This window comes from Carlito syrichta, unplaced genomic scaffold (assembly GCF_000164805.1).
Source record: "Carlito syrichta isolate Samal-C Ts95f unplaced genomic scaffold, Tarsius_syrichta-2.0.1 Scaffold302231, whole genome shotgun sequence".
Lineage (NCBI taxonomy): Eukaryota > Metazoa > Chordata > Mammalia > Primates > Tarsiidae > Carlito > Carlito syrichta.
Genome location: NW_007246327.1, coordinates 778,661 through 794,947, shown reverse-complemented (window position 1 = coordinate 794,947; position 16,287 = coordinate 778,661). Strand labels below are relative to the sequence as shown.

General features: G+C 38.7%; 1 protein-coding gene across 7 annotated transcripts in view; it reads right to left on the bottom strand.

Moving 5' to 3' along the window:
* The window catches only part of LOC103258466 (ankyrin repeat and KH domain-containing protein 1), a 125,880-nt gene that overhangs the window by 95,149 nt on the left and 14,444 nt on the right, over nucleotides 1-16,287 (bottom strand). For all 7 annotated transcript variants that reach the window (XM_008056130.2, XM_021711398.1, XM_021711399.1 and 4 more), the window contains exon 2: nucleotides 2,004-2,157. In XM_008056130.2, the coding sequence (XP_008054321.1) occupies nucleotides 2,004-2,157 (154 nt within the window). The remainder of the gene's footprint in view (nucleotides 1-2,003; nucleotides 2,158-16,287) is intronic.

The following is a 16,287-nucleotide window of genomic DNA, read 5'->3' as shown; positions in this document are numbered from 1 at the left end:
GAGGCTGCAGTGGCCGGGAGCGGCCACTGCACTCCAGCCTGGGCGACAGAGTGAGACTCCTACTCAAAAAAGTAATAATAATAAATAAATAAATGTTTAGGTATACAAATACCATTGTGTTACAATTGTCTACCATATTCAGTACAGTAACATGCTATATAGGCTCATAGCCTAGAAACAAGATTATATGATATAGCCTACCTGTGTAGTAGACTATCCCATCTAGGTTTGTATAAGTGCACACTATGATGTTCCCATAATAATGAAATCACCTAATGATGCATTTCTCAAAACACATCCCAGTCATTAATCAACGCATGATTGTATGTTAAAAGGTCACTGTGATTTTTCTGAATATCTTTTATATTATCTATCAAAGTACTTAGAAAATGAATTAAATTTTCCATGCTTTTTTTGTTTGTTTGTTTTTTGTTTTGTTTTTGAGTTGGAGTCTCGCTCTGTCACCCAGACTGGAGTGCAGTGGCATGCTTTCAGCCACTGCAGCCTCAGCCTGCTGGGCTCTGGCAATCCTTCCGCCTCAGCCTTCCAAGTAGCTGGAACTTACAGGCGCGTGCTACCACATCCGGCTAATTTTTTATTTTTTATTGTAGAGATGAGGTCTCACCAAGTTGCCCAGGCAGGTCTCGAACCCACGGGCTCAGGTAATCCACTGACCTCAGTATCCCAAGGCGCGGGATTACAAGCTGAGCCACCAAGCCTGGCAATTTTCCATACTTTTAAAAACTTTTTATTTTGAGTTTTTTGCATTTTAGTAGCTTAAATTTAGGATAAGATTAAAAAATACAGCATTCTAACATGTTTCTAGACACTATTTTTAAACATAAGCTATAAATTCTTCATCTAGATTAAAATATTATGTGCATGTAATGTGGACCTATATTTATATTAAATAATTTTTAAAATATATTAAATATTAAATAAAGGGAGGATCATACAAAGTGAATACATCTCAAAGACCATATACAAGGATTAGAAAAATTAACTTCCTTCTTAAAACAAAGTATTTTAAGCCAGGCGCGGTGGCTCAGCCTGTAATCCCGTGCCTTTGGGAGGCTGAGGTGAGTGGATTGCCTGAGCCCGCGGGTTCGAGACGCGCCTGGGCAGCAAGACCTCATCTCTACAATAAATCAAAAAAACCAGCCGGGCATGATAGTGCATGCCTATAATTCCGGCTACTTGGAAGGCTGAGGCAGAAGGATCTCCAGAGCCCAGCAGCTCGAGGCTGTGGTGGCCAGAAGCGCCACTGCACCCCAGTCTGGGTGACAGAGTGAGACTCCAACTCAAAAAAAAAAAAACCACAAAGTATTTTAGGAGAGAGATGAGGCTTTCATTTAGTATATTAGAAATGTTGTAGAGCAAATAATGATCAGGCTGTACAAAATAAAATAATAAGCTTATATTATTTTCAGAAAGCATGCTTATCACAGATTTTTATTTCCTTCCACTTCAGAACAAGTAGTTAACATAGTTTGACATGTTTTAGTCCCAGTTTGTGTTCAATATTTATTTATTTATTTATAATGTTTTATTTTGAAGATGTAGGGTACAATTCAGGGTTAGGTTTACAAATGTTCATTATTCAGGTACCCTTGTTGATCAGTTTTTATTTAAATGCCTACTAAGTAAAAAATAGCTATTTATAATCAAGTTAAAAATAGATTAAAATGAATAGCAAGTAGTCAATATGCAACTCCCTAAATAAGTTAAGATAAAGAAGTCACAATTTATCTCCCACATTTTTATTTTATAATGTAACTGATAAGTTTTCCTTGATAACTAGATGATTACCTTAATACCTTTCAAATATTAGAGTTGAGCCCAAAAATCTAAAATGTGAATATTTTCTTTAGAAAATAAAAAGAAAAAGAAATTTTAGATTTCAAATTTTATAATGTTATATAGTTTTGGGATAACCGTGTGTACTTTGTAAAGAGACCTAGACTTTTAAAGAGAAGAAAAGGAAAGAACAAAAAATAAAGTACCTGCTGCTTCTAGCAATGCTTCTAGTCGTGCCTGTGTTTCTGGATCCACAGTGCGTAAGTCTGTTCCTTCTGCACTACTTGATAAGAATATCTCTGATGTTGTTTTAAGCACTGGGTTATCCAGATCTTCTTGGTCCAAAATAAATGATTCAACCTGTTTATGAATTAAAGATGTAATATCCATGAAACTGGTATCAACAGGATTAGAATAACTACAATTCAAGGTAATATGAGTTATTATTTGGAATGTAAATATAATCAGATAAATTACCATAGAAACAAGGAGACATGGGAAAGGACTTGGAGGCAACATTGCGACTATCTACTTATTTTCAGACATGACTACAGGTATCTCCCAAACACACTAGATGAAATTTCCTAGAGAGCACTTCTTCTGTGCCTAGCACAGAGCATGAAGAGGAATATTTATTTGTTAATGGAACAACTACATGATCTAGAAAGATGTATACAGGACTAGACAACAAAAAACCTTGATGATCACTGGGTGCGGTGGCTCATACCTATAACCCCAGCAGTTTGGGAGGCCAAAACAGAAGAACTGCTTGAGCCCAGGAGTTCAAGACCAGCCTGGGGATATAGCAAGATCTTGTCTCTACAAAAAAAAGGCAGTGAAAGGAATGTGATGAAGGTCCTTTTTAAAAAGAAACAAGAACTTGGCGGCATAGATAGATGAAGGTAAAATCTTCCTCTCTTCTAAATAATCTATTTAATTCTATTCAAATAAGATTTAACCCACCATCAAGTATCTAAAGTCTTACAGACTGAAAAGCTCCATCAGGTTATTTGTTTACTATTCTATCCTTTGAATCTTAGAATATCTGACAATATATACTTGTTGAAATGAATGATATAAATAAAAATCAACTTACAAAAATAAACATGTGGGCAGGCACGGTGACCCAAGCCTATAATCCCAGTACTTCCCCAAGGCCAGAGGACTGCCTGAGCCCACGGGTTCGAGATCAGCCTGGGCAACGGAGTGAGACTCCAACTCAAAAAAAAAAAAAAAACCCACTTTGGAAGAATATTTAGTTGTATGAGAAAATATTCACAAAATTAAGTGAAATCTACAAGAATCAAAACATTATGATCCCTATTTTGCTAAAACTATATATATGTATTATTTAAATATGAACACATGAGTACTTGTGTGTATACTCATGAGTACATATGTATATATCTATACAAGTCTATAATATGTAAATGTGCACAGACAAGTAAGTCAACATATTTGTAGACAGATTTAAAATTAAAAAAAAAAAAAAAAACAGGAACAGAAAGATTAAGTACATCTCCAAGGTCACACAGCTGATAAATGGCAAAATAAGGTTTCAAACCCAGGTCATATAGCTATAGAGTTCATGCTCTTAACCACTAGTATATCACATATTTGTGAACAAAGAACTACAGTATCTGAATTACATTATTTAGTATATCTAGCTAGTTGGTCATCAGTTTTCACAATGAACACCAAATAAAGACATCCTAATAAAGATAATTCAAGTGATTTAGATATATTTTATTACCCAGTGATGAACTATAATGTTACAAAATGAATCTTGAACTTCAGACATAACCTTGAGCTGGTTGGGCTCACGCCTGTAATCCCAACACTGCAGAGGTGGAGGTGAGAAGATTGCCTGAGCCCAGGGATTTGAGACCAGCCTGGACAACTTGACAAGACCTTGTCTATACAATAAATCAAAAATTAGCCAGGTGTGGTGACACACACCTGTAGTTCTAGCTACTTGAAAGGTTAAGGCAGAAGCATCACCTGAATCCAGCAGGTCGAGGTTGTGGAGGCCGTGAGCGTGCCAGTGCACTCCAGCCTGGGCAACAGACTGAGACTCCAACTCAGAAAAAAATAAGTAAATAACATTGAGCCATGTACTATACTGCAACACAGCTTCTATAACGTAATTACAGAGAAAGATGCCATTCTAGATCCCTGCTAATAAATAAATGGAAAAATGTAGGCAACCAATTGTCAAATGACCTTGAAAGGTAACTGCTTGTACAAAAAAGGGCTTGTTACAAAGCCAAAAAATTATGATATATTTGCAGATATACAAACTTGCCAACTGGGAGGCTAGATAAAATCATCATTCCAGTAGGAAAACTCTAGAATTTTTAAATTAAAGATGGTATTTAGATGTTAACATTTCTACTTCAAAAATATTACATGTCTATGTAACATTTTAAAAAACCAAATTAAGGATTTCCAGTTCCTCCCCATTCATTTCTCCAATATATACTAAAGGCCTATTATATACAAAGCATCATGAGAATACAAAAATGTGGTGGGAAAAATAAGTAAGACTTCAGCAACCACTCCAAAAGGCCTCAAAGACAAACAAATAAATGGTACAACTATATGCATTAATGAGGGAGAAATCGCTTCTGTGAAGACTTTGTACATGAAGTAGCATTTTAAACTAAGCTTTCAAGGATGCACAGAATTTCAATAGGTAGACAAACATGGGGGTAGAGGTGAGCAGAAAAAATATATTTCAGAGAATAAAATAAAAAATGGGTTTAGAGATGCATTTGGGAAGTGATGGGTGGTCCATACTAAAAAAAATAAAAATAAAAAATAAGGTCCTTCACATATTACTAGTGGAAATATAAATGGTACAGTCATTGTGGAAAACAGTTTGACACCTCTTCAAGTGAAACAGAATTATCTATCATATGACCCAGTAATTCCACTCTTAAGTTATACACCTAGAAGTGGAAACATATTTGTTCACACAAAAACATACACAAATGTTCATAATTGCATTATTCATAACAGCCCAAAAAGTGGAACAACCCAAATGTCCATCAATGAATAAATGAATAAACAAAATGTGGCATATCTACACAATGAAATATTATCCAGTTATCAAAAGGAATAAGTAATAATATATGATATAATATAGATGAACCTGAAAACATTATGTTTAATGAAAGAAGGCAAATACAAAAGGTCACATATTATATCCATTTATGTGAAATGTCCAGCAAATCTACAGAAACAAACAGTGAATGGTAGTAGGGGAGTGACTTGGAGTGACTGCCAATGGGTCTGAAGTTTCTTTTTGAAACGATGAAATGTTCTGGAATTAGTAGTGATTGCTGCACACCTTGTAAATATTCTATAAACCACTGAAATATAGACTAAATGCTAAATTTCAGCAGGACATGGTGGCTCATGCCTGTAATCCCAGCACTTTGGGAGGCCAAGGCAGGAAAATTGCTTGAGCCCAGGAATTCGAGCCCAGTCTAGCCGAGGAATTTGAGCCCAGTCTAAGCAATATAGCCAGACCTCATCTCTACAAAAAAATAATAAAATTAGCCAGGCATGGTGGCACGCGCATATAGTTCCTGCTACTCAGGAGGCTGATGCGGGAGAATCATCTGAGCCCATGAAGTCAAGGCTGCAGTGGACCATGATCATGCCACTGCACTCCAGCCTGGGCAACAGAGTAAAACCCTTGACTCAAAAAATAAAAATAAAGACAAAAATAAACAAAGACAACATTTGCCCCACCTACCTTATAATGCTACTGAAATGATAAAATGAGGTAATGGAGGTAAAAGAATATTGAAAATAATAAAACATACATAATTTTTAGAATATGATTCTTATAACGACAATTCCTTGTTCTGGTTCTCACTAGAATGTCTAATTTCTATACCTTTTCAAAGTGGAAGAATCTTACTGAGAACCTAACATGATGCATTTTTATCAGAACTTGAACTTCAAGTGTGGTTTTAGACATTTGATATTTAAAATATGACCCACATGATCAAATTTTAAACATCCATAACACTTGTGAGAAAAACTTCAGAATGAGTTACAGTCATAAAAAACCAAACACATGAATTATTTGACTACATTTGTATCAGTTAGATGTTCCAAAAAGCACTTAATTCTAGTTCCTTCATCCTACTCTCTCTAAAATTTTAAAAGTAAACTTCATTCAATGTGGAAACAATAATAGGACAAAATATTGTTATATCTATTGCTTAAGGAATATATAGGAGATTGTTTTTGTAGTTCATAAATATCTTACCCAATAAACTTGTTGAAACATACTCTTACAGTTCAGATTGCAATAGCATTACTTCAAAATATATCTGGCCACCCAAGATGGAAACTACTTATAGCTACATGGAGATATAATAAATATGACCAATTCTGTACACTTAATATAAAAGCTTTGTTGATATAGTACAAAAAATTCGATATATAATGGATAAGTCTAAAATAAGGATATGCCTAATGAAATTTGTCTTCATCATGCAAAGAACATAAAAGCCTCATGGTTTCTCACACACAGCTAAAACATTACAGCAATTTCCTTATGTCTAACGATACTGTTACTTAGTTCATCTCTAGCCAATAGATACATTCAGCAGCAAATAAATATATCCAAGTAGCTGGAACTACAGGTGCGCGCTACCATGCCCGGCTAGTTTTTTTGAATTATTGTAGAGATGAGGTCTCGCCAAGTTGCCCAGGCGGGTCTCGAACCCGCGGGCTCAGGCAATCCACTCACCTCAGCCTCCCAAGGCATGGGATTACAGGCTGAGCCACAGAGTCCGGCTCAGAATCTTTTCTTCTAGCTCTGATTAGGTACAAGAACAAAAGGTAGAGGAAAAAGAGTGGACAGGAATATGGCCCACTAAAAACTATCTGTTTTTCTTTTATGGGTAATCTCTGAAATACTAAAGACAAAAATTTTTCCATCTTCCAACTTAAAGTTTTTATCCCCCTTATTTTAAGACAAATGACCGTAATTTCCAGCTTAAACTAAAATGAACAATGGGGGCCAGGCATGGTGCCTCTTGCCTGTAATCCCAGCACTTTGGGAGGCCAAGGTGGGAGGATTGCTTGAGCCAGGAGTTCAAGATTAGCCTAGGCATCATAGCGAGACCTTGTCTCTGCAAAAAATTAGGCACATGCCTGTAGTCTCAGCTACTCGGGAGGCTGAGGAGAAAGGACTGCCTGAGCCCAGGAGGTCAAGGCTGCAGTGAACCATGAATGAGACTTCGACTAAAAAAAACAAAAGAAACATGGCAAAAGTGGGAAAAGGGTAACAAGCATTTTGTCCCATTTTCTCCCATTTTGACACTTCAGAAATGAACCACTGATGGATGGCAACAGTTACCAAGGAAGGTTAACCACAGACTCAACTATCATCACCTAAAAAAGACTAAGCCAGTCACCCAGGCCAAAGTCTAGTTAGAGTATCTATTTATTAATCCAGCTATCAGTAAGCAAAACTTAATTCCACTTGAAAAAAATTTCTATCAAGTAAGCAGTGCGAGAATTAAAACTTTCAACAATATAAATAAGCTTTAAGTCTTATAATAGTAAAATTATAATATCTCACACTACATTGATCAATAACCAATTGTTACCTTCTCTCAGGCTATATTTCTAGAAATAACAATTGCTAGCTAACAAATAAGTTAGCAAACAAGAACATTCTATCATAAACATGCACATTACTTCTGTTTATATATTCACTATATACCATGCAGGGAGCCAAAAAAAAAAAAAAAAAAACACACCCAAGCCCTCAAATATAAGTCACAAATACATTGTTTTCCATAAAGTGCTTTCAATGGCCAACTGGATTATGAATTTTTATTTTTTTATTTTTTTAATTTTTTTTTATTTTTTTGAGTTGGAGTCTCACTCTGTCTCCCAGGCTGAAGTGTAGTGGCACACTCCCAGTCACCGCAGCTCAACCTTCTGGACTCAGGCCAACCTTCCGCCTCAGCCTTCCAAGTAGCTGGAACTACAGGCACGCACTACCATGCCCAGCTAATTTTTTGATTTATTGTAGAGACAAGGTCTCACCATGTTGCCCAGGCTGGTCTCGAACCCGAGGGCTCAGTCAATCCTCTCACCTCAGCCTCCCAAAGTGCTGGGATTATAAACTTGAGCCACCACACCCAGTCTTTGAATTTTTATTTTTAACCTGTTAAGCAAATTTGTATTTTGAGTTGGGGACTCAAATAGTAGTAGCCAGAAACTTTGTATCTGGTAGTCTTTAAGAATCATCATTACTCAGATGAATTTCAACTGGAGCTATGAGAAAGCTCAAGGAAAGACTAAACCTTTAATTTCACACTACCTCTCTTCACAAACCTTCAAAAATGAAGCACCCTTAAGAAATTCAGATTTAATCACTTAAAATGGGAAGGTAAATAAAATATTTTAAAACATTCAAAATATACATTTTGGACGTAGTGAAAACCGTGCTAGTTTCATATTAAAAAATGTACATACATTTCATTTATTTCACTACATATAAAAAAAGTACTTGCTAGTTCTTTTTTAATTTATATATGAATAGGTCAATATGTCTTACCTCTCCCCACCCAAAGTAAACCCTCTACTTGAAGTAAGGATCAGCACTTAAAACCAATTTTAGAATGCTTACTATTGATTTCTACCCAGGACAGCCAAAATAATGGGCCAGTGTTCAAGCGGTAACTACTGAAAGACACAACAATTCCTTTTTGCAAAATACACAGTACTCCAAAGATTCAACTAGCAGCATCAACCACAAACATGCCCTGAGATCCAATCAAAGAAAAAAAGTAATACAGTTGTAATTTAAGACCAAATAATGACAAATTTAGGAATGAACTGCACTGATACAAAAAAGGTCTAATATAATCAGCAACAACATCTTGAAATACTGGAATGAAAAAACTGTATCCATTAACATAAAAGCTTTTCAAGGTTCTTTCTACAAGGAATATTGTATTCCCAACTGCAGACCCACAATCTCTTCTTCTCAAAAATCATAAATGGTATCTCGGGATTTCTGAAATTGGGTAGCTTCACAGAGCACAAGAGAGAATCATCACACTTTTTTAAGTTAAAGCCAAAACAAATTAACTCTACTTTGTTCAAACACAAAAGCTTCATTTTTAAACTACAGCTCCAATACAGAATTTATTCTTTTGAAGTCTCTAATTAAAAATGGAAGAAAGGTCTTTTTCTAGAAAATAACATCTACTTTTTTTTTTTTTGAGTTGGAGTCTCACTCCATCACCTAGGCTGAAGTGCAGCGGTACGCTCATGGCCACCCCAGCGTCGACCCATTGGGCTCCTGTGATCCTTTGGCCTCAGCCTTCTAAATAGCCGGAACTACAAGCACACACTACCATGCCTAGCTAATTTTTTATTTATTGTAGAGACGAGGTTTTGCCAAGTTACCTGGGCTGGTCACAAACCCATGGACTCAGGCAATCCACTTGCCTCCACCTCCCAAAGTGCTGGGAATACAGGCTGAGCCAATGAGCTTGGCCTACTTTTTTTTTTAAGACAGAATTTCACTCTGGAGTGCAGTCGCATGATCACGGCTCATTGCAGCCTCAAACTCCTGGGTTTAAGCGATCTTCCTGTCTCAGCCTCCCAAGGTGCTGGGATGATAGGTAAAAGCCACATGCGTGCCTTTTTTTTTTTTTTTTTGGTCAGAGTCTCTGTCACCCAGGCTGGAGTGTAGTGGCACCGTCACCGCCACTGCAACCTGAGCTCAGACAATCCTTTCGCTGCAGCACTCCAAGTAGCTAGAACTACAGGCGCGTGCCACCAGAGTGGTTAATGTTTTTTATTTATTGGAAAGACAAAGACTCATCAAATTGTCCAGGTTCATCTTGAACCCCTGGGTTCAAGCAATCCTCTCATCTCTGCCTCCCAAAATGCTGGGATTACAGGCATAAGCCACCACACCCAGTCAACTGAGTTTCTTTTTAAAAAAAATAGGCTACTTACTGTTAATAAAATGCCTCATGTATCAGCATTTTATATATATATGTATATATATATATAATTCCATTCAATCATTTTAACTTCTTCATGAAATAGATTAATTTTTATTTTAAGTAACTAAAATTCAGAAAAGTTAAGTGATTTGCCCAAGATCACATAACCATGCAAGAATCTGAAGCCTTGTGCTTCAAACTCCAAAGCTAATACCGTTTTCACTACACCAAACTGTAGGAAGTAAATCTTCTAAATAGAGTATGACTAAGACAAATACTAACCAGTGAACTTAGCTGTCCCTAAGATCAGTTTTACAAAAGTAATGTCAGAAAAGAACTTTGAAATTTAAATTAAATGTAGTAGATTATCAAGCCCACTAATCTAAGATGCCTACAGTTACCTATTTAAAAACTCTAAGCCGGGCTTGGTGGCTCAGCCTGTAATCCCGCGCCTTTGGGAGACTGAGGTGAGTGGATTGCCTGAGCCCGCGGGTTCGAGACCCGCCTGGGCAGTGAGACCTCATCTCTACAATAAATCAAAAAATCAGCCGGGCATGGTAGCGCATGCCTATAATTCCAGCTACTTGGAAGGCTGAGGCGGAAGGATCGCCGGAGCCTGCGGTGGCCGGGAGCAGCAACTGCACTCCAGTCTGGGTGACAGAGTGAGACTCTAACTCAAAACAACAACAACAACAAAAACTCTAGGGGCTTTAAAAGGAACAGACAAGGCTGGGTACGGTGGTTCAAGTCTGCAATCCCAGCACTTTGGGAGGCTGAAGTGAGAGGACTGCCTGAGCTCAGGGGTTCGAGACCAGTCTAGGCAACTCGTCTCTACAATAAATCAAAAAGTAAGCCAAGTGGTGGTAGCACATGCCTGTAGTTCCAGCTACTTGGAAGGCTGAGGCAGAAGGATCACCTGAACCCAGCAGGTTGAGGCTGCGGTGGCCGTGAACATGCCACTGCACTCCAGCATGGGCGACAGAGTGAGACTCCAACTCAGAAAAAAGGAGGGGGGAATAGACAAATCATTCTTTCACTTAGTCATCCCTGGCAACTTCATCTACAGTATCTCTAAGCACACACAAAAAACAAAAACACTTGTACCATAATAGGTTTTTTAAAAAGAAGAGCACTCAAATAATCATTAGGAAAGTCACAATGAAACACCTGGCAATTAAGGCCAAGGAAATCTTAAATGTTGAAAAAAGAAACAATACTCCACATTTTCCCTATCATAATAAATGAGTATGGTTGAGATTAGAAAGAAGTTCTGACTTCTGCCCATTATCTTAAATAGAAAAAGGAGCATTGAACAGTCCAAAGAAATACTCAACCTTAATAAGTTTAAAAAAAACCCAAATATCCATAAGCCTCCAATTAATACCAATAAGGAGAGGCCAGGCACGGTGGCTCAAGCCTATAATTCCAGCACTTTGGGAAGTCGAGGTGAGAGGATTGCCTGAGCCCAGCAGTTCGAGACTAGCCTGGGCAACTTGGTGAGACCTAGTCTCTACAAATTAAAAAAAAAAAAAATTAGCTGAGCGTGGTGGCATGCACTTGTAGTTCCAGCTACTTGGAAGGCTGAGAAGGAAGGATTGCCTAAGTCCAGCAGGTCAAGGCTATGGTGGCCGTGAGCATGCCACTGTACTCCATCCAGGCTTGGTGACAGAGTAAGACTACAACTCAAAAAAATAAAAATAAAAAATACCAATAAGGGGAAAAGAGCATAATGACTAAAGAGCAAGGATTCAGAATATAAGCCCATCACTCACAGTGTGGTCTTAGCTAACTTAGCTAACTCTCTCCTCAGCAGTAGAATAAGGATAGCAGTAGCTACATCACAGGGTTATTGGTGAATAAGCAAAATAATACATCTAAAATTGCACAACAGTGCTTAATTGCTGTTAATTGCTCAACAACTATTAGTATATTACTATTACCACTACTTAAGTTTGTCAAAGGCCCTCGCCTTCTTTTACTCCCTGCCTCACAGAAATAATCTAGAATCCATTATAATTGTCTTAGGCTAGCAAGTAACCTAAGTTTTTTTTTTTTTTTTTGAGTTGGAGTCTCACTCTGTTGCCCAGACTGGGGTGCAGTGGCCGCTCCCAACCACCACAGTCTCGACCTGCTGGGCTCCAGCGATTCTTCCGTCTCAGTCTTCCAAGTAGCTGGAACTACAGGCGCACGCTACCACACCCAGCTAATTTTTGGATTTTTTGTAGAGATGAGATCTCCCCAAGTTACCCAAGCGGGTCTTGAACCCGTGGGTTCAGGCAATCCACCCACCTCGGCCTCCCAAATCACTGGGATTACAGGCTGAGCCACTGAGCCCGGCCGTAACCTAAGTATGTTAAGCACTATACTTACAGTGGGGGACCCCAAAAACCTGAATTTACTTATTAAAAATTGTGTATTTATTCTTACATGTTTAAATTTCACCTTCAAAGTACTCTCCATGTGATGTAAAACACCTATTCAACATGCTTTTTTTACTGCTCAAAACAGTTTTGAACTTGTCAATTTTGATGCCTTTTAGTGCTTCTGCCATTTTTTGTTTCACTTCTTCCACATCAGCAAAACGTTTCCCTTTGCGGACTTTTTTCATCCGGAGAAACATAAAAAATACACTCAGGGCAAGATTGGGTGAATAGAGAGGGTGGGGCAAGGGGGTCATGCCATTTTTGGTCAAAAACTGCTGAACACTCGGCATGGTGTGGGTAGGTGTGCTTATAAATCACTCATCACAAAATGGGCAAACATGTTAAATCTTCACAAAAAATTGAAGTCAAACACAGCCTCTCACAACAATGTTACCTGGTACACTAATGCTGATGGGTTCCTAGAACACTTACCTAATGGGGAAAGCCAGCAGTACAAGAGGCCTGTCCTCCAAAAAATAATTCAGGCTTTTTTGGGGCCCCTCTCATAAATTTCTTCAATACCTGAACCAGATTATGTTCCAGACCGTCTACTATATACTGAGAACACAAAAATAAAAAATGATTCTTGTTCACTAAGAAGAAAAATAATCAAGTAAATGCAATAAAGTAATACAGATGTTACAAAAGATAGTAACATATAGACAAGAGGAGAACAGAGAAGGGAATGGTCATTTAGGGCAGTAATGAAGGAAATTGTTAGAGATGATGACTCAGAATGTGAAGGTATCCAATAGGATGGGGAAAAGGAGCAACAGTAACAGCAGCAGTATAAAGTAGTGATTATAAACATTAGCTTCAGAGTTCAAGACTCCTGGATTCAAATCCTGGCTCCATTAGTAGATGTATGACTTTGTATGTTGTTACATAATGTCTCTAAGCTTCAGTTCCTTCACATGTTAGTTGTATATTTGAGAATATATAGGTAAGCATTTAGCTCAGTGGACAATAAGCATTCAGCATATAGTAGGTATTATGATTCTAGAAGCCAAAGCAGTGGAAGTATATATATGTCAAGGCATATAATGGCTTGAAATGTCCACAAAACTACAGCAATTTGGTATGGTTAGAATATAAAAAGGAAATAAATTAGGGTAAAATGAGGATATTGAAATAAACTTTTATGCCATACCAAGGAATCTGGATCCTTTAAGGAATGAGAAGGATTTTAGCCAAAAGAGTGACAAGATTAAACCGGCATTAGAGAATTTACCTGATAACAGGGTAGAGTAAGAATTGGAGAAATACAGTCTTAAAGGTAGAGAGAGAAAGCAGAGATGACAGCAATAATGCAAGTGAAAGATGATGGTTTAATTTACCATCACAGCAGAAGCAGTGAGACTACAGAAAAAGGGAATGCTTAGGTGGTGTGTGAGAAACAGCAGCAGATGTGAGCTCTGAGGTCTCTGACTAGAGTGACTAATTTTAGGGCAATGCCTTTTACAAAGGTGAGGGGGAAAAAGGATAAGGGTTGTCATAGAATCTTTAGAGAAGCTATAACAGAATACCTGAGACTGAGTAATTTATAAACAGAGATTTATTTCCTACAGTTCTGGTGGCTGGAAAGTCCAAGATCAAGGGGCCCATCTGGGAAGGCCTTCATGCTGCCTTATCCCATAGCTGAGAGCAGAAGGGCAAGAGAGCACGGAAAGAAAGCTAACAAAAGAGGGGGCTGGGCTGGGCTCAGTGGCTCAGCCTGTAATCCCAGCACTTTGGGAGGCTGAGGCAAGTAGATTGCCTGAGCCCGCGGGTTCGAGACCCACCTGGGCAACTTGGCAAGACCGCGTCTCTACAATAAATCAAAAATTAGCCGGACATGGTAGCACACGCCTGCAGTTCCGGCTACCTGGAAAGCTGAGGCGAAAGGATCTCCGGAGCCCAGTAGGGCGAGGCTGCGGTGGCCGGGAGCAACCACTGCACTCCAATCTGGGTGACAGAGTGAGACTCCAACTCAAGAAAAAAAAAAAAAGGATGCAGAAACTGTAATTACTATACATTATATTTTTTCCCATTTATCCATGTGTTTATTATTCTGGAAAAAGAAATTATGTCTATGTATTTCTTGGAGACTAGTCCACTCCGACTACAACTACCAAAACCAGCCATCTCCCTCTGATTTTATCCCTTCTCCAACATATACCTAGGCTTTGCCAGGGAAGGGATGCACAGGAAAAAAAAAATTGATACTGTTATGGTCTGAGTAATGCTTGGCTGCTCCCCTTGACACCAGTAAATCAAAGGGACAGGTAATTGGTCAAAAGAAGTTTATTTCTGAGTTCAAATCCAGGAAGCAGAGCTGTACTCGAGGTCTTTCTAAAATAGTTCTGCTCACCCACCAGGCTTTTACAGTTAACTTTTATAGTCCAGAGTTGTCGGTACCTATACGTTAGCCACTACACATTAGCCACGTGACCAGCAGAACATTGTATAGAACCAGTTACAGCTACATTTTACAAATGTAAAATAGTGACATTTAGAGTAATGAAAGTTTACAAGGGCCAAAACATCATGCATTGCAAACCTAATGCAAATCACAAGACTTAGGATTGCACTGATACTACATAGCTCAAAGAAAGGGAGTAAACAGTGATTTACATTTTGGGGCATAATCTGCTGGGGAGTCAAGGTTCCCCTGAAGTTACTTACTGGGAGTGCAGGGAAGATGAGGGGACTCTCAGTAATGTGCTCAGGAATACGTAGGAGCGCTTAAATCCCCACCATGCCCTTCTCTAGGGACTGTGGCAATATGGAGGGACATTAGCGGGTCTCTGTATCAATACTACAACTGACTCTCCTGGCAGTCTGGCAAACCACAGTTTTAAATCACATGAATCCCCTCATTCATCTTTAGTATACACAGAGGACCAGAAATTTCAAAAACTAGAATGTTATAGAGGAGGGGAGTTAATCTTTTGTGCATGACCACAAATTTTTCATCATATTAAATAGCCTCTATTTTATACTTCTCCTGAAGACCACATCAAGAGAATGAGAACATAACCAATAGCCCAGAATAACCAAACCAATCTTAAAAAAAGAACAAAATCAAAGGATTTACACTTTGCAATTTCAAAACTTACTACAAAAACTACAGTAGGCTGGATGCAGCACTTTGGGAAGCCGAGGCGAGAGGACTGTCTGAGCTCAAGAATTCGACACCAGCCTGGAGAACTTGGTGAGATCTTCTCTACAATATATAAAAAAAAGTAGCCAGGTGTGGTAGCAAGCACCTGTAGTTCCAGCTACTTGAAAGGCTGAGGAGGAAGGATCACCTGAGCCCAAGCAGGTCAACATTGGAGTGACTGTGAGTGTGCTAGTGAACTCCAGCCTGGGCAAAGGAGTGAGACTCTGACTCAAAAAAAAAAAAACAAAAGAAACCCTCCAGTAACCAACATAGTGTGGAACAGGCATTAGGAGGCATACAGATCAATGAATAGACAGTCCAGGAATGAACCCTCATATTTATAGTCAATTGATTTCTGAAAAGAGTGCCAAGACAATTCAGTCAGGGACACAGTCTTTTTAACAAATTGTCCTGGAAGAATTGAATATCCACATCTAGAAGAATGAAGTTAAACCTCTACCTCACACTTTATATAAAAATTAACTCAAAAAGATCGAAGACCTACATATAAGAGCTAAAACTATAAAACTCTCAGAAGAAAATGATATATAAATCTCTGTGACCTTAGAATACACAACGGCTTCTTAGATATGATACTGAAAGCCCAAGCAAAATGAAAAAATAGATAATTATATAAATTGGACTTTGCCGCCGGGCTCAGTGGCTCAGCCTGTAATCCCGCGCCTTTGGGAGGCTGAGGTGAGTGAATTGCCCGAGCCCACGGGCTGGAGACCCACCTGGGCAGGCAAGACCTCATCTCTACAATAAAATAAAAAAATCAGCCGGGCGTGGTAGCGTGCGCCTGTTATTCCAGCTACTCGGAAGGCTGAGGCGGAAGGATTGCCGGAGCCCAGCGGGTCGAGGCTGCGGTGGCCGGGAGCGGCCACTGCACTCCAGTCTGGGCGACAGCGTGAGACTCCAACTA